This window comes from Echeneis naucrates, chromosome 15, assembly GCF_900963305.1.
Source record: "Echeneis naucrates chromosome 15, fEcheNa1.1, whole genome shotgun sequence".
Taxonomy (NCBI): domain Eukaryota; kingdom Metazoa; phylum Chordata; class Actinopteri; order Carangiformes; family Echeneidae; genus Echeneis; species Echeneis naucrates.
In genome coordinates, this window is record NC_042525.1 from 17,594,032 (window position 1) to 17,613,616 (window position 19,585).

At 40.3% G+C, this 19,585-nt stretch overlaps 1 protein-coding gene across 1 annotated transcript in view; it reads right to left on the reverse strand.

Moving 5' to 3' along the window:
• Positions 1-16,336, reverse strand: part of LOC115055815 (uncharacterized) — a 73,695-nt gene extending 57,359 nt beyond the window's left edge. The window contains exon 1 of the mRNA XM_029521842.1: positions 16,185-16,336. Coding sequence (XP_029377702.1) covers positions 16,185-16,295 — 111 coding nt within the window. The 5' untranslated portion in view covers positions 16,296-16,336. The remainder of the gene's footprint in view (positions 1-16,184) is intronic.
• Positions 16,337-19,585: the final 3,249 nt, after the last annotated feature.

Here is a 19,585-nt window from a genome sequence, read left to right on the forward strand (position 1 = left end):
CTCAGGTGCTCTCAGCAAGACACAGGTCAGGTCATCAGTGCAGACACCAGCACACAGAGACAGACGCACGCACACAAAGCATTATTGATTGTGTGTAACGTTATCTAGATGGGATCATTTCTATTGATTTAGAAAGAGAGGTCACTCTGATCAATGCTATCTGCTCGTCTGCTGTGTCATTAGAGCAGGGCCTGAGTGCCAAAATATCTGACTATCTTTCCTTCCTCTTAGAAAGCCCACTGAGCAGGAGGAGGAATTAGTTGTTTGATCTCAGGTATCAACAGCGCCTGACACTACCGACGTGCCCTGGAGCAAGGGCATCTATAGGTCATCAGTGTTTACGCTGTCCACTCTGCTCGGAGGACTTGTAGTGAACTCGAGCTTACAGAGACCAAACAGAGATAACTGAGGTGTAGGAGCTTGTGAAGCAGTAGAACATAAGAGCAGGTCACAAACCTGCAGGCTTTACAATGAAATGAATCCTATTATTGCAGGTGGTTAGATTTGATTTTGATCCCGATTTGGTTTGAGGGTTTTTCCAAAAAAGCTTTGCTGGGCATCTAAATACTTTGTCTAATGAAGTGAAGTCCATGTTTACCTGAAGGCGTTTGACTGGATCTAATGACGTAGATATGACACCATTTAGTGTATGAGTCATTGTAATTCATTCATCCATTCATTCAGTCACATAAGAAAATAAGACTGTGAAAAATGTATTTCATGTTTGTTAAAGTTTCTTCAATTACGTTGTCTTGGCTGGATATGTTCAGAGGCAGGTTATTATCAAATCAAACCAAGTCAATTACAATTTTATTTTTGTAGTGGCAAATCATACCAAGGTCTCTTCAAGGCACTTTACATGTAGAGCAGGTCAAGTCTTTATATAGAATTATTTATACCTCCATGACTTCATACATTGGTTTTGTTGCTAGATGACTTATAACCCTAACCCCAAACATTGCTAAAACTGGACCACTGTAGCATCCTGAGTCTTACAAGACAAAACGAAAAGAAATATCAAAATAATAAATTAGAAGACTGGGTTTTTGCCTGGCCTCAAGCAAGATGCTTAAAATAAGCGCAATAAATTATTACAAGAAAACAAATGTATGGTCTACCACCATCTCAACAGAACGTTTGTGACTTTGCGATACATAAATTAAGGCTCTTTGGCATGGTGTTGCTCTCAGGCAACAAACCACTATTTTGGTTCACACACTACCTCTTTAATTCTTTTCAAGTAAAACATTACGTTGAAAGTCTGCTAACAAGTCTGTGACCAATTACATTTGGGTTGAGCATCGGTTTCACCATTCCTCCCTCCCATGACTCCTACCCTCTTAATAGTGAATTTCAGGTGCTCCCATCAGGTCGGAGGATCATAGTACCTGCTTGTAAAACCAGACGCTACAAAAACAGCTTTGTACCAGCGGCCATCAGTGCTATTAACAAATGAGAGAAAACTGCAACATAATTAATGTATTTATTCCTTGTACTGTTTCTTTCATCTTGTTTTATGAATGGCACATCTTTATCATTTGGCTTAGATTGACGTTTTCTAGGCCTTTTTTGTCTACCGATGCTTTAATTTAACTTGCTTTTTATCTTGGGACCATACTCCTTGTTCTTTTAGCCTCAGCACTGTCGTCACTCTGTCTTGTCTTGTGTTGTTCTGTGTGTTTACAGTACGTGAGAACTCACTCACTGTAAACTGACAGACAATAAATATTCTGACTCTGAATCTGAATCCTCTGGGGGTGAAACAGCCCTTTCTGGGACCATAGCTGAAGGTGAGAAGAATTTCACTTTTTAACATGTTAAAATTTTAAAATCTTTGTATAGAAAATATCTGTGATGTCAATGAAAATGTAAAGAAGCATATTTGAGTGAGTCAAGACAGTTGTTGTCCTTATTGATATGATAAAATGGTAGTTTTTCATTTGTTGCATCAGGGAAACATTGTGCAGTTATCACCATAATAATTTTTTTTTTTTTTCCTGTAGTATGTACAATTACTCACAGGAAATGGTTGCACCAACATTTTATGGATCTAGGAAACATCATCAAGCAGTTAGGCTCATTCCTCAAGCATCAGAACTAAAAGTTGTTCTTCAACAACTGGTTCACGAGTGTCCCTCTTATAATCTCACTTGCTCAGCGTGGAATTCACTCTACTGGTACTGTTCTTATGCTGATGGATCTTTTTGGCCATGATTGGAGAAACCACTTTGCATTCTGGGAGGTTGCATGACAACTGTTCTGTCAGTCTTCTGAGCAAATACACTGGAGCTCGCCCAGTCAGTGGTGTTGATCAGTGGGATGGCAAGCAGAAGAAAGTCATTAAAGTTCCCTGTCCTGCTCTGGTGAGGGAGTCCAATAAGAATGTGGGTGGTGTAGATCTACTGGACTGTTGTGACTGCCTACAATAGGGACTGCCACAGCAGTGGAATGAAGAAAGACGGACAGCTCAAACGTTCAAGTCATATATTGCAGAAAGCTTGTGTAAAAGAAGCAAGAATCTGGAGCACAAGGGAGGTCGTCCCAGTTTCACAACTGCTGGGGACTATGAAGTAAAGAGGAGAAGAGGACCCACTACACCCATTCCGGTCCCTGAAGCACATCTGGACGCCACAGCCCACAGAATGGCCATGGGCCAAAAAAAGGGAGATGCAAGGTACCAGGATGCAAAGGCACACCTAAAGCTAAGTGCCAAAAATGTGATCCACCTCTGTTTCACAGTCACCAGCAAACATTTCCCTGAGGTTCCATACAGAATATCACACATTTAATAACACAAACACAGACTGTAGTTAATCTCTAACCCACTGATTTGTTGTTCGATGTTGTCTTTTGAAAAAAACGATGTTGAAATTGTTGTTGGTTGAATAAAACTTATTCTTGTACATTTAATGTTTGTTTGTTCCTCATTTCACTTATTATATATTCTATAAAACCTGAGCATTTTAGTACCCTTATAGCATCTTGTTGCCCTGAGGCAGCAACCCAAAAGCTGGTATGGGGGCTGGAGAGGGGCACATTTTATAATTGATACATTATCAGGGACCCCCAAGCTCCCAAAAACTAGAGTGAAATATTTTCTTCCTCCTAAAATAACAATTCATGTCATAGAGGATCAACTTCATATCACATTATGTTAGTAGAAAACATTTCATCATGAACATGTCAATTTCCATCAGAATTTGCCAGCTTCAGGGTGAAAGCTGAAATATACAACTTCATCCAAACATTGTATGTTCTCTGTATGATGAAATGTTTTAAGGTAAAACATTTACTGCTCTGCATCTCCTTATTTTGAGTGATATGTTAACATATCTGTGGATCGTCTTATATATCTTATATGTCTTTGGTTTTTATTGTATATAGCATCTCTGTAATAAAGTATAATTTCTCATTTTTAGCTGTAAATCATTGGCCAACAACAACATTTTTAAACAAAAACAAGTTGAGACAATGATACCATTTGCCCATCACATTAACTTCATTGGATATGTAAGCTGAATGTTTAAAATAATGCAGGTTTAACGCCAGCGTTTTTACTGCACAGAAAGCTCCAGTCAATCCGTTCCCTGACGACAGAGAAATAAATAGAGGCCATACAGCAGCAACTGGTTCCAAGATGCATCATGGCTGGTGACAAGTCCAGCATCTCTGCCGGCGCTGATTTGCATATTGAGATTGTGTGATTGAGATTCAGGCAAATTCAGGCAAAATTGTGAAGACAATAACACCAGATGTGAGGAGGTATCTGTAAAGCATCTATATAGAGATCTGCATGCTGATGCTCAACAGTTTTTCTGTTACATGCAGGTCATAGATTTCATGTTTGTTTCGCAGACCCAAGGAAGTTGCCACAAATATCTATAATGACATTTTGTGATTATTTCATGAGCAGTTGATAAAGTGAAATTAAACAAATTTGTTAGCTCCATATTTCTTTTATAGACCTTGGACTTTAGTGCTAGAATTTCACTAAGCAATAGTTTTTGAGTTTTTTATTGCAGCAAGTCAGCTAGAGTTCTTACAAATATAAATGCATGTGTGTCAATCCCCCGGGCTGTTATGACCAGATGTGTACCTTTTGCCATAATTTTGTGCACCACTGGTTCTTTAACTTCATCAAGCAGACACACACACTCACACAAACACACACACACAACAGTATTAATTATCTCGTAAAGTAATTTGGTAAAACCTGTGGCTGTAAAACCTGCCCAAGAATGTGTAAAAAGGGTACAGCAGGACAGGTCTTATGGCTCCAACAGTAAAAAATAGCAATTACAGGCTGCTTTTAATCTGCAAATAGTCATCAAACATTACAGCAGTCGTTTCAGCCTGATCACCGCTTTCTCCAAACTTCGCTGTGATGGGATGTCGCTCTGACTTCCAGGTGTCTTTCGTGTGAAACGTTCCCTGGAGTATCAATGGGAATGTTTTCAGGTTTATCTCATCTTCCTGGGACTGTGAGGACATGAGGTTCACACAATGACAGGGGTGAATACTCTCTCCATTCATGCACACAGTCTCGCTCCATCTCTCGCTCTCTATCAAACACACACACACATGCACACGCACACTGCAGTCGCCTCCAGTCAAGCGTGTCTTATTGGCCTTCTGTTTGACTTCCTATTCGGCTCAGTGTGTGTGCTTCAGTGTGAGGGTGTGTGTGATCCAGATGGAGATGGGTTTATAATCTCGGGACAGTTGTTGTTTTTATTATTATTTTATCGTTGTTTTTACTGCTCACTAAACTGAGTATGAAGAGAGGAGAGAAGAGGAGAGGCAAAAGGAGATAAAATGAGGAGGAAAAAGGCGAGTAGAGCAGAGCAGTGATGATGGTAGGAAAATAAAACCTGAAAGTAAAGGTCTAATTGGCAGAAATAGAAGACAAAAGAAGAGAATAAGCAGGAGAGAAGGTAGATAAAAATAATTATATGAGCAACAAATAAGGGGGAAAGAAAGAAGGTAGGAAGGCAGATAAAAGATAGAATAAGCCAAAGAAAAGATGCACAAAAGAAAACAAAAAAAAGAAAGAAAAAGAAGTCAAAGGAGAAGAATAGAGAGGCGGCAGATTTCTTTAAAACAAGGAGCAAAAGGCAAAGAGGTGAAAGAGGAGAGAAAAGCAGATAAGAGGAGCAGTTGATAATGATGAAAGGTGAGGGAGCCGAGGTAAAAGCCAGGCTGCCAGTGTGTCATTGAAAGGAAGGGAAGGGAGAGACTTAAGAGAAAAAACAAAAATGGAAATTAAGGGAGAAGTCGAGAGAAATGAAAGGACAAAAGGACAAGTGGAAAATGAGGTGGAAAAGGGCTTGTTGAACAAAGAGAAAGGTTGTAGAAGAGCTGAGGAAAAACATGAGTAGAAATGTTTTATTGAAAGGAGAGGTGAGGGGAGGAGAAGAAAGGGAGATGGAAGGAAAAAGAGAGCAGAGGTGATGCAAGAAAGAAAACAAGCAAGTTTGTCAATGTCGAGAGAGGAAGAAAGAAAAGAAGAGGAGAGGAGAGAAAACAACTGGCCAAAGAGGAGGAGGTGAGTGACTGAAAAGACAAAGGCTGTTGAAAACAGTGGGTGGGAAAGAGGGGAGCAAAAATAAAGAAGGTGGGCGAAAGGTAGAAGGAAACCTGAAGTTAGAAGTAAAACCTGCAAACTTTTCACAGCAACCAAACTTTATCGCAGAGCGTTTCATCGTTTCCGTCTTACTTTTCTCCATCTGCTTCTATTTCCTCTGTCACGCTCTCTCCCTCTCTTTCTCTGTCCCTCCCACCACATTTGCAGGGTTCATCCAAGTTGCGTTCACGCCCACTCACCTCCACCATGCTTCCTCAGTTTCCATGGTAATCGAGTACATAAATATATACTTTAACATTCAGCACCCCACAACTCATTAAGAACATCCCTGGATGAAAAAAAAAAAAAAAAATCTCCCAGGGTGTTGTTTTTCTTAAAGGGCCACACCGTCTAATTTAATTCCTAGGAGTGTTTGTGAAAGCGTGGAGCCAGACAAACACCAAGCATACCTAAATCTGCAATGATGTCTAGATGTAAGAGCGGGTGCTGCTCTGCACGAGGGCGACACAACGGCAAATGCGACTCGGGGGGAGTTTATGAGCATATGAGAACATCTCGCAGTTGACAGGAGAGCCTGAACAAAGCTCATTTGGTATAAAAGCATTATTTCAACAAAATCAGTCATCCAATCATCCCCCAGCTGAATGGAACAAGGCTTATAAACCAACTGACCTAACATTAATGCACCCTCCTTATAGAAAACAGCCCCAAACTCTTGAGACGAGGAGTGATTGGACACAAAACTGTGATTTTCACATCACATGGATCAAAATGAAGAAAGAAATATAAATTGAGCCTGTTGAGAAATGTAAATGTCCAGAAAAAGTACAGCTCCATTTATTGCTAAATGTTCACAGGGCAGTCACGCTCAATTGCAATATGGTTCGAGTGACGGCAGCGGCCCAAAACAGTCAATATCCCCTCTATATACAAATGTCTATGGGTCAGGAGGTCTCGAAGGAACAGCCCTGAATATAAAGTTATAGAGCTCAGTCAGGGGACACAAAGCAATATGAAACATAAACAATAGGGTTTGTAAGGTCATTGTGCTTTTCTTTCAGTCTGGGGGGTTCTTGTATTAGAAGGAGAGAGGGGCTAAGATGCCCATCAGTTTTCAGGTTTTTTTCTGCTGTGCAGGGACTAAGAATGATTTCATGTTCATGTTTACAGTCTAGGGGTCAAGTGGTGTCTCTATTCTTTTTCCATCTATGAAAACCCTTCAGTTTTCAGCTCTTGTTGTACAGAAAAGTAAAAGTCCTCGATATATTGTGGCTGACAGCTGTGCCCCTTCTCACAACTTTTCTCCATGGGTTTCTATTGAACATTTTACAGCTTAGCCTGGTGACTCTAACTTGTCCGTCGGTCTGAGTGTGATTGGTTGTTGGTCTCTGTCTGTCTCTGTGCGTTGGCCCTGTGATGGACTGGCGACCTGTTCAGGGTGTGCCCTGACCCAGAGTTAGCTGGGATTGGCCCCAGCACTTCCCACGACCCGGAAACGGAAAAGCAGTAGAAGATGGATGGATGGATCGATTTTACAGCTTATTCTGAGAGGCTGAGTAATGTTCCTGGATTTTTATGAGAACTAAGGCTTTTCTGACTGTATATTTTGCTAAATGTGGTGGTAAAGCGCCTGTGGTGAAGGGTTAAAATTACTATTGTTAAATGGTGCGAATAGATTCATTTATGCAGTTGCAATGTTGCTGTGCATTGGAAAACGAACTGAGAGAAAATTAAAATAAAATTGTAGATTTTTCTTTCAACTGCACTGTAACTTTAATACCCAATTTTCTTTCATTTGTCAAACGACAATGTGTTTCACTTTTCACGTGAACAGTCAAGTGAAGCTCCATGAGTGTCTTCCTGAAAAGCATGAACACATATTTGATATTCATAATATTCATAAGTGTTATAGGAATACATACAATACAGCCCGCCAAGACAGGATGACAGCTTTAAATCTAACACACCAAATAGTGTACACATTCTGTTGCTAGGGGTTACAGGTTAAGACTTAATTTTCTTTTTTTGTAATGAAAATAATTTAATCTATCTGTGGTTGCATCCACCTCCATTACATCATATAAATCTTTTAGGCCCTCCCTGCATTGACTCACTTGATTTCTTATGTCAGAATTCAAACTGCAACACTCAAAACTAGGGAAAGTGATTCATAGACCAGACTCACGATGACTGGGGCTATGAATTCATTCTTTTTTGAATAAATCAATGAAGTACTGAATTATTTATGCAGGAGTCAGGAGGTGTATCGCCACAATCTTTCCCAAATCTTCACCAGGTGCTGCAAGTGTCTAAACATAACCCTTTAGTAATGCTGTCGCCACACAAGACGATATTTTCCTGCAATGCTGGAAACCAAACAGGTTGTCTATGCACATTTTATCCATATGTCTAGTACCAACATATTTGTGACTGGCCAAATAATTTATAATTTATATTTATAATAATATTTATATAATAATAATTTTTATCCTCATTATTAATAGTAAACATATCTATTTCTTAGAAAGAGAGTTTCATGTAGGTTAGTTGTTTACAAATTATTTCTTGGAAGAAAATGCCCATGACAAAAGAACTTCGCTCGAAAACAGAGTTTTATCCAGCGGTGAGATTTGAAAATATGAAGGAGATATTTTAGTTTAGTGAGACTCAGAATGAGAAACTCTATGATGTCCCACATGCACAAAAATCAACATTCAGGCAAGTAGTCAAACTGTGTCAGAAATTTTCGCACACACAAACACACTCTTGCACGCACACTCACTCTTGCACTCTATCTCTCCCTTTGGAGCAGATGGCTCTATAGTCATAGCTGATGTTTCACACATCAGTGAAGCACACCATGTACTCACAACTACTGAATACATACCCTCACTCTGTCACACAAACACCATTTAAGTCACCACTATGAAACACATTCGGACGGAGAAACATGTTTGAATACATGTACATGCATAACTGCTCAAACCCAGCCAGACTGACCATTTCACTCACAACCAAACACGCACATAGTCACTCAACCACACATGTACAAATGTACATGCATGCAGAGTGTCCCCATTAGTGCTAATTTATGGAGTGAGGAGCCATGTTACTGGCGAGTCAGCTCAACCATCACACTACACACATAGCCAGGTTTACAGCATTAATGGCTGAGAGGCGGTAGGTTGTCGTCCAGTGGCGTCCTGGGTGCTGTTAGGCCTGATGTCAAATAGCTGAGAAGGCCAAGTAGAGAATATTGCGCCATAACCTGGCAGCTCAAAGACATTATTGCTCTTAGACGGGAGCCAGCAGCACCTGTGGGTTTAATTGAAAACACTCAGCACTAAACACAGACCTCTGATAAAGAAAATAAACCAGACCACGGTTAACGGCAGGCCCTCCTCTGACTGATGGAGTCGTCTGGATCTTCCTCAAGAGCAACAGGAAGGACAGGAAACCTCCAAACTCCCCCACCCAACCAAACACGTACAACCCAAGTTACTTGAAAATATCACTGCTGAGTGAAAATTAAACCCTCAGAATTAATTTAATGTGAACTTCTTTGTACCATGTAGGGTGTAGAAAATCTGCGTTATTTAACTTGCTGGAATCAATGTTTCTATAGCAACACAACTCTGGCCTTGCTGATATTGGGAAAGGTGTGAAAAATTCCCTGACAGCTGGTGGGCTATCATGAATTAATGTCGCCACAGAGTCACAGAGAACCACCTGATCGACCAAAGCACATGAAAACATAGCCGCACATGCAGATCACAAAACATGGGAGAAGGATGCATGTATACTCAGTTTTAACAAATGAAGACGTTGGACTACCCAGTTCAGACTTGAGATGAGCTGTGATGACAGCATGAATAGTAACAGAGCGAGACAGGCAATGTGCCTAAATATCTTTGGCACATTCAAGCAATCAAGGTACAGGAAAAAAAGCCATTTCAGTCAGGGTGTTAGAATGATTTGTTTTCTTACAGACAGGAGAGAGGAGGGTGATATCAGCGGGCAGCGTGAGATGTGTTTGCTCTCTGCCGCAGCAAAACGCTCACCTGTCAAGCGACAACGTGACGGAAATGCAAGAAATGAGAATTAGAACTGAACTGCTTTTTAATATGATGATTGCATCATGATAAAGAAATTATGTTTGAGAGGTTCGAAATGGACTTAATATTCACAGGTGTTCCTGAATTTAAAGATTCAATTAAATTCTCTTTCTTTAAAGGGTCATTGTATTAAAATATTTAAGAAATAGATCATCAGGAATTAATCAAAGTATATTATTAGAGTTGTTCCTTGTGGTAAATGCAAAAATAAAGATGGTGATTGCGTCAATTACTCCATTTTTTAATTCCTTGTGTAACAGTACAGTGATAATGATTAAGTACACTGCATAGATTTACTGTGCACAGGGCTCCAGCACAGAAATGTCCCATAAAGAGAACAAAAGCATACAAACTATCTACAAACAGTGGCATAAGAATCCCAAATGGCATTGAAGATTTTGTCATTCTGTGTTTCTTTCCGGGTGTCACGCTCCTGTCTAAAGAACGGTAGCAGGCCTTTCACATGTCTGTACCTAGGGGCCATTTTTGCCAGAATCCCTCCATGGTTTAAGAACATTGCTGTAATGCTTTAAAATACTCCTGTGAAGTGAGAAAATAATCTCACCACAAGGTCACATGTCATCAAAAACTCCAAAATAGATATTAAATGGACCTCATAGTGAGATTGTATTTTTCAGACTGTGTTTCCAAGGTGACGAAAGAACTCCGAAGCCACGCTTCTATGCCAGCACAATACAATACATACAAAATGTCCTTAAAGTGTTCAATAAATAAAAAAAATTAATAAGTAAAACTCACAGTCAAGGATGGACTTGCTCTCGGCCTGATCAGTAAACCAGTGGAGTCTCTGCTTGCTGACAAAAAAATTGTCTGTCACATAAATTGTCCCAAATATTTCCTGTCCTCGAATTTTAGCACAAAGGGGATAACTGCGATAATTGATGTAAAGAGATCGCAGGTGAGGCAGAACCAGGATAGCTCTCTCTAGTTTCCTTTATGCTAAGCTACACTAACTAGCTGCAGGATGTAGCTTGATGGATCTTGTATGGATCTTAGTCTTCCATCGAACAGTGTTGCAAGTGCATGTGAGGGACAGTTCCTGTGGTGTTTACTTAAAATCTACCATAAATCACACCTGATCCCTTTGTTTAAAGAAAGATTGGAATTTCCTCCCTCCTTTTGCTAACTAAACTAAACTCATTTCCTCCGTGTTCCTTGTCGGTTAATGTGTGATTTTTATTGTAACACTATGGTATAACCTGTGACTTGAAGTGTTCTCCTGAACAAATTAGGTGTAAATTGTGTACTGCTAACACAAAAAGAAGGTAGAGAGAAATACAAACAAGTCTGCGGCCAACATTCATTCATTCATTCATTCATCTTCTTCCGGGTCATGGGGGTTGCTGGAGCCAATCCCAGCTCACATTGGTTGAGGGCGGTGTCACCCTGGACAGGTCACCAGTCCATCACAGGGCCAACACACAGAAGCGGACAGAGACCAACAACCACTCGCACTCACAATCAGTCCTATGGACAATGTAAAGTCAGTGTTTAACCCACATATGATGTCTTTGGATGGTGGGAGGAAACCCACGCAGGCACAGGGAGAACATGCAAACTCTGCACTATAGCACCATGCTGTGAATCTGCGGGCAACAAGGGACAAATAATTGAGGATTTTAGAGGAAAAGATTTTTGTAGCTACTGAGTAAATACTCTAAAGGCAAAACTAAAATTTAGGAGAGATGGTGCTAACAACACCGATATCCTGCAGAGCCCATGTAGTAACTATGGTTGACCATATGTCACTGTTGCAATGTGCTAGCATTACTTTGCAGGTAGAGTAAGGTAAGGACACATTGGGAATCTCCCTTAAATGAAACTTTGTAGCTCTTTTATAGCTTAAAAGAGCGCAAATCATGGTATAATGAGCAACTAATTATCAGTTATTTACAGATTAGAATAACTTACTTGTAGTGGACTTAACCGATTAAACACCACCCCGCTGCCCAGCTGATTTATCCCACCAGGATAAATCATGCTGCTGGATGAAATGCAGTAAAACAATTACATTCACCCCTTGGCTTGTAGCAGATTTTACATTAATGTTGGCCAGGAACAGAAAATTTGGTGCCCAACGGAGAAATTCTGCTTGAATAAATTGTTGCCCAGTTGTTCTGCTTGGTTCCTGGCAGTTTTCTCCTCTTCCTCTGCAGCTACATTTAAATACCTACATATTAATATTACCTGATTAATTCTATAAAATCGCAAAGTAAATCACAGGCTGTAGAAAGTGTTACCCCCACCAACCCCAATTGTTTCCCTCTGTTTCTAAATTTTGTACCCACTGTGTTTAAGTGCTAGCCAAATAATGATCAGTTTGAATCTGCTCTTAAACTGTATTCCCAGACAAGCACACTGTGATAATGACCATAATTTATGTGCAAAACTCAAACAAGATTTAAGAGCCTGCTAAAGCCTGGTTCCTACCATACAAGGGCTTGTGACAAAAGGAAAATAAAATTGTAGTTACTATCTTTCAAAAGTAGACAGTAAAATCTAAGATATTTAAAAGATTATTTGAAGATAAAATAGATTAAACCTGATGAGCCCCTTTGAATTCAATGACTCAAATTGTTTATTTAAGTGAAGGCCTTGCCGATTGATGAGAGAACTAGAAGTGCTGAAATGAAAACATCTTAGCATGTGACTGAACTTTGAGCCATGAGTTAAAAGGAAACCGCAGACACTCATCCATCCCACTGATCTCCTCAGTCTCACTTTACTATTTTGGCTTCAAACTCCACCATCTATTTCTGCTCATGTCTCTCTCATGCAGTCCTCCTCTCATTTCCCATGCATGCAACATGTTATTTCAAAATTTTAAGGCGCAATTGTTTCATGCAATTTCATCAGACCTGCCTGCGCTAAAAGAAGTTGGAGATAAAATTAGCTTGTTGTAAGGATCCAAGGTGACTGGTGATAGTTATGTGTGGTTGTTCGCCAATCGAATCTCTTGATAAAGATTTCTATTCCTGGATTAGGTGACAAACAGAATTTAATATATGCCTTTGAAATGCGTCCACTTTCTTTCAGTTAATTAAAGTTGATTTATTTTTGGTGTTATATTAGCTGTGGTAACTTTAACTTATGTTTGCTGGGTTTCATGAACTTGTCTGAAAGCTCTATCGAGCAACATAATTAATGTGTCAGTAAGCAAGGGTCTATTTTTGACTTCCCTTTGACTGTCTTGAATGAGAAAGGTGTCTTTAGTCTTGACGTTTTCTTAGAGGGAAGTTGGAAAGGGGCAAAAGAAAAGAGAGAAAATGTGATACCAAGAAAAGCAACAGCATGAGGTGTTTCAACAAATCTCAAAAAAGAGATTTGGGACGGAGACCATGAGCAGCTGTAGAGAGCTTGACTGTTCGAAGTTGAGAGCAAAAGAGGAAACAATGAGATAAGAGGCAGGAGGAACTATAAAATATCAGAGTTTGACACAGAGTTTGCTGTGATGTAAGTAAAGCACTTGAAAGACACATGAAAAAAAAAAAAAAAAATCCCATAGGTCACCTGTGCAGGAGCTTATTGTTTGTCAATTTTGTTGTAAACTGACGCTTAGTGGTGGTCATGATTATGACAGGAGCAAAGTCGGTGTCGAGGTGAGGTTAGCATCGATGCAGGGTTCAATGAAACACAGGAAACACGTTCCATTCCCATGTAAATGTAGAATTTTATGTTGTTCTATTATCCATGACCGTTCCACAAAGTTTGCCATGTTTTCTTTATTGTTACCAAGTACTTATTCTGTCTTCTCCTAGACCGAACACAGCTGCGCCTGTTATTATTGTAACCATGGGGACGCAAGCAGGTATGCATTTGCTTGTATGACAGACATGATACACCTGCCTCAGTAGTGAAAATGACTTTGCTAGTCCTACTCAGGAGCTTCCACGCCTACACATCATATTCTCTCTTTTTGCACAGTAGAAAACAGAGAGAAACAATGAGATGTTGAGGCATAATCGCTATCTGGATTGCTTTCAGAGCCAACGTTTATGCTGTATGAAGTACAGCAATGGCAGCACTGAAACCGGGAGGCGGGTGGGGTGGAGGGTAGAGCACAAAGAGCTTGACACATAGCTAGATAGCAAAGTTCGAATCGTGACTTTTTAACCTTTCCTCAAAGGCAAATTAAAGGTTCCAAGCCCCAAGGCGTCGGAGTCAGTGTGTCACTGTCCTGTATTCATTCACATATTACTAAAAAAATATGTCACTGCCCTAACCATAACCCCAACCCCCCACTGATAGTCAACATGCATGGCAACAAACATTTCTTAACCTTAAACAAAGTGGATAATATTGAAAACACAGCAAAGGTCCCAAAACCTTAACGGAGCAGCAGTCATCGCTAAGCTAGAAGTTATCATTATCTTTTTAAGCCGGACGTGAGTCACAGCTGATCAGACATGGGGTGTTTGACTTTTTGAAGCAGGAGATTGCGGTGATTTTAGGTGTAGCAATTTTCAGCTTTTCCAAATTTCAAAAATATTTACTCCTGAGGGGTGATCTTTCAGCTGTTCTCTTCCTCTGCCTGACTTTGCCTATGAGATTACAGATGTTTGATGAGGGAAGGAAACACTAATATGTTTCTCTCCAGTGTCATTTAATTTGGAGTTTAAGCCGTGGAAAAATAAAGTGGAAGTATTTGTGAAAGTGATCATAGATCTTTTATTACCACTCACTCAGTGCCTTGTCGGGATCATGAAAGGTACTATGCGCCAGAGGCTTAGAGGTGCTTCATTTTTTCAGACTACATGTTCATCTCACAGTTGTCAGGGCCTCCAGCTCTGCAGTACATGTGATACAAGATGGAAGAGTAATCCAGATGGATTCAGGACTTTCACTACTGGCTTTCATTTTAAGTATAAGTCAAGCTTTGTCTTTTCTTTTTGCAGCTTGTTAAAACCATACAGACCATTAAAGAGCAGTTCAGTGCGGCTGCCTCCTCTATTGTGTTCCTTTCCTTCATTACAGGCTGAGATCAAACGCCTTGTTGATTTACTCTGGGCCAGTCACTCCTGAAGACTTACTGCCCCATCATTTCACCGTGACATGTCATCATAATTTATGATTTACGACAGCTGTTAAAACTATTGACACAAGTAAAAATGAAATATGATCTGACAGCCGTTCACATGAGGCAAAGTGGTCAGACTGAACAAATACTGAGCCGCCCACTCGTCATAACATGATCCCTTTAAGAGCCTGCACTTGTTTCATATTTATCTCTCCTAATTAAAACATGACTATAATTATATTTGAATTTGAAAAAACAGACATATTTTAAAGAGGTTAAAGTTTTGGTTAATTTGAAAAAATGGGCTATAATTAAAATGGGCAAAGATGACTTTATTTCTTGTAAAAGAAAGATCAAGTGCTTTAATGAGCCCATACCGTAGCACTGCCCTTACACTGCCCCTCAACGGCTCATCTCATGTCTCTTTCTTTGAGGAATTTTTGGTTCGCGCCCACAAGGACCTGCTGTAATTATGTTCGCCTGCGACATTCAGTTAGAATGAAGGAGAAAAAGGAACAAGCTTTAGCTGGAATTTAGATTATGAAGGGAAAAAAAAAAGTAAAGAAGCGTCTGACTCATCTGGTCGGCTCAAATCTTCCCACACAGCTTGAGGACTCTACATGACAAATTATTACCCTGAACTCACTTTCATTCAGATTTCAATAAGATGCTGTTTGGTTTTCAATTAATCACTAAGCTCTATTTTTAAAACATCAAATATATAAGATAATTTCCCTCAATCACACTAGGAAGTGAACATTAAACCCCTCGATCTTTATTTGGCCGCTTATTAACATTTAGAAAATAAGGCTCAGATCTGAATATGTGTAGAAAACTGTTTGAACTTGTGCATGAGTAGAAGTGTTGCGTCAAGCTAGAGAGAAATGTAAATTTAACACTTTAAAAGAGAAAAAAAAAAATCTTCTTGACTTTTACTGACCTCACACATCAAACACCTAAAAGGTAAAAAGCAAGATGTTAACGTGCAGACGCGGAGTTGGAGGAGCTTTTAGTGTGAGAGAGGTGGGGGGGCTTCAGCTCTCTGCCTCCGATACCAAGTCAATTAACCTAATGGAAGTGGCAATTAATTAACTCAGCAAACATGATGATTAAGGACCTGACAATCATGTGAGTGGCAGTGTTTTAAGTAATGCTGATTTAGAGGTAATGACTTCCTGTCTTCTCTTTGATGCGGAAAATGAAAACAATCACACTCGCAAAGACACAATTGCCTCCTGGATTAGACTGGATTTGCATCAGTAGGTAGACTCAAAGATCTGGCTCTCTGAAAGCAATCGCACAGTCTTAATGTCAGGCACATTTCAACTTTTCAAAATAGTAGCAGTTCAATTTGGCTTTGTTTCTGTTCCACAGCAAAGACAGGAGTCAGAATAAAAAGACAGAAAAAAAAAATAAATCCCAGCAGCCACCAAACTCAAGGCCTTACCGTGCTTCGTTGGCCACTGGCTCCTATTGGTCCTCTGAACACCCCCTTGATGCTCCTCAGCTGTCCGTCACGCAGGTGGGTGGAACTGATCACAATGTAGTAGCACGCCATTGGATGTTGTTGTGTTTCATATGCTTAAATATCTGTTTACCTCTTTATCTATCTAGACTTTGAGGAAAAACTTGTAAGAGATGCTTCCTCTTCTTCTTCCTCCAGTGTGCTCCTCAAGCCTCTCCCGCTTTCCTCATTTTACCCCTCTCCTTGTTTTTATAAAAGACAGGAGGGAAGAAATAGCAAAGAAAAGAGAAAAAAAGGAAGAGCATAGGTTTCCCCTGTTGCTCTGATTTATTCTCTGTCTTCTCTAAGTTTTTGCCGGTGATTCTTTGCCTTCTCTCTGCTCATCTCCCCATAAGCTTCTGCCTCTTTTTAAATATTTCACTCTTTGCCCCTCCTTTGTTTCTACTCTTATTCACTCAGTATATTTTTTATCCCTCCCTTTTTTCCAAAACTGCCTCCCACGAGATCGCTCTGTCTCTCTTTAAATATTTCTCTTTAAGTCCTTTTCACTCCAGATGTTCTGCTCCCATCGTTCATTCATTAATCTTTCTCTGTCATTGACTCCCTCCCTTTCACACTTCTCGCTCTTTCTTGCTGAGTCTAAATTTCTTTCCCGAAATCTCAGGCGCTCATTGATCAGTCTTGCAGTTCCTCCAACTATCTCCCATCGGCTGCCTCCCTTTCCTCACTTCACAATCTCCCCAGCCCCCTTTTGTTTTCCCTCCCTCTTTGTCTCTGTATCCCTCAAAGTGTAAGGGAGGGATACTTTTTCCCTCCTCTTAATATCGCCCCATCTCCAGTCCCTATCTCTGTTTCTCTCTCCCCGTCTCTGTCAGCTCTCTGCCTCCTTGTTAGTGCTGGGAAGAAGTACTCAGTCTTCTCCTCCCTCTGTCAGAGCAGGCGTGCAGCTTCCTCTCAGATGCTCCTCTCCTCTCCTCTGCTGCGCTGCATGTGTTCGCTCTCCTCCCTCCCTCTATCTCCCTCTCTCTGCTGATCTCTTGCTCTGTGGCCAGCAGAGTGGTTTGCTCCTCAGTTACCCGCGGTTACCATCTGCCCTTTTAACGCATGGAGTGCTGACGCTTGCTCTCTCTCCTCCCCATCACCCCCCCCCACCACCACCACCACCACCCCCATCTCTCTCTCTCTCTCCCCCTCCTTCCATCTCTCTCTGCCTCTCCTCTTGCTGTCTTTCTTCTCTCTTTAATCATCTCCTTCTCTCCCTCCTTCCCTCTTTCTCTCAAGCCAAAGGAGACAAGCTCCACCTACTGGTAAGCAGCAAACATAAAAAGAGGGAAGACGGGAATGAACATGAAAATAGAGCAAGGATCTGCTTTCTTTACAGTTGGCATGAAAAAATGTGCCGTTATATAGAAGTGTATAATAAATACAAAAGCTGGTTGAAGCACTTGAATGAATGAATCTTCTGCTGATGCCGGGCTTTTAACTACAAGCACTAAAAAAAGAAGAAGAAAACTTGATCAAAGGCACAAATATAGATACAAATGTTGTTTAGCAAACTGATACAATAGATTAGTTAAGGTCAACAGCACTGGTCATGTGTCACAATGTCTAACTTAAACAATTTTAAGTCTTAGGTTTCATTAGAAGAAGTTGCTTGCACATGTAACAGATGCAAGTCTTCATTTGGAGTTTGGGTTCTGGCCAGCTGATAAATATCAGTCCAATTTCTACTCTCCTTTTGGCTCAATTTTATTCTCCTCCATCTCCTGAGAAAATAACTTTCACTGTTCACGGCAGGTTTCTTCTTTGAAAACAAGTCGTGCATTGGGAAAAGGAAACTGCACTCAGAGCTGCTAGAGAGGGAAAAGAATTATAGATTAATTTGATAATTTGCGGCAATGTAACAGAATTGCAGGTGGCATGATGTAGTGGTGCAGCAAAAAAGACTCACAAAGCTTTCAAGGCTCACCCATGACCACAGCCATAACCATAAGTGGAGATAAGGAGCAGGCTACACAGGTCTGAGGAGCTCACATCTTTCCAGCTCCGCACCCCCAGGTTTTTCATTTTTATTATTTTCAAACTTGTAGACTTCAGACTTCTCCCTCTGGAACCACAAAAGGCTTGATACAGCTTTTTTCACATATGCACTAGTAACCCCGCAACACCTATAAACAGACTTTGATGTGTACATTTGGTGAAAATTCCCATCAACCAACTGTTTTTGTTCCCGGACCAGCCAAACTTTAAAGGTCACATATTCTACACTTTTCCTGTGTTTTATTTGAAATCTTCATATCCACGAGAAGATATATTTGTGGTTTAAAGAACCAAAAACAGCTCAGTGTAATTGACTCAGGCTTCCCTGTCAATTTTCAGTCATAACATGGTGGTCAAGCAATCTTAGCTTCTTCTAATTGGCGGACTCTTTTCAGAGTTATCAAATACAAATATAGCAGGTTTCAGGTAAACACTGAAACCAAAGCCTTCAAGGTTGGTGCATGGTTTAGGGCGGCAACTGCTTTGTTATGACATCACAAAGTTACAGACATCTTAAGAGCTGGTTTTAAGGATTGGTTTTTCGATACAGGCACTATAAATTTGTCTATCAACAGCACTTATGTTAGTTTTTCTTTTCTTTTCAACCTTCCAGTTCATGAGATCCAAGAACGAGGCAGCATCCCAACCCACAGCTTAAGCTTTAGCATAAGCTTGAGGTCAGAAAAGTTCCAAACAAATCCCCAGTTTAACCCAATTAGCTGAAATATATCTGCAAATTAAAAAGGCTGTATAGTAATTTAGAACGAGATCTAAGAGGTCTGAAAGTGGAAAAAAAGTAGAAGAGGTCAGAGATATAACGCAACACACTTCAACCCCCCCCCACAAAAAAAAAAAAGAAATTAAAACCTGAGCCTCACAATCAGCTCTCTATAGGAGAGCAGTAAAGGGAAGATACTGCTCCTTAGCTTGATGCCAGTGAAAAACTACGCAGGCTGGCGAGATTGAGCTGACTCAGACAGCCACAAAGATCTAAATGTAAGAAATTAAAATATGCAAAATAGTCTCCAGACGCTAAAATGAAAGAAAACTGTTTAGGGAGGTAGAGTAGTGCAGGCTGTCTAATTTCCAGCTCATACACTGAAATGCATCAGTCTTTTAATCCATAAGAAGTTATTGTTTACTTAGCGAATCTACAGCAATCTCTAAACCGCAAGGCTTTTGAGATTGAGCTCGATCCACATGTCTGTGACAGGCAGGGAGAGCTATTCCACCTCGGTTAATGCATTTATTTTGTTGCCCTCTGGTTAATCTACTCCGTCTGTATCTAAACTTGTATTCTTCCTTGAGGGAAGGAAAAACATGCATAAAAGACAAATTTATCC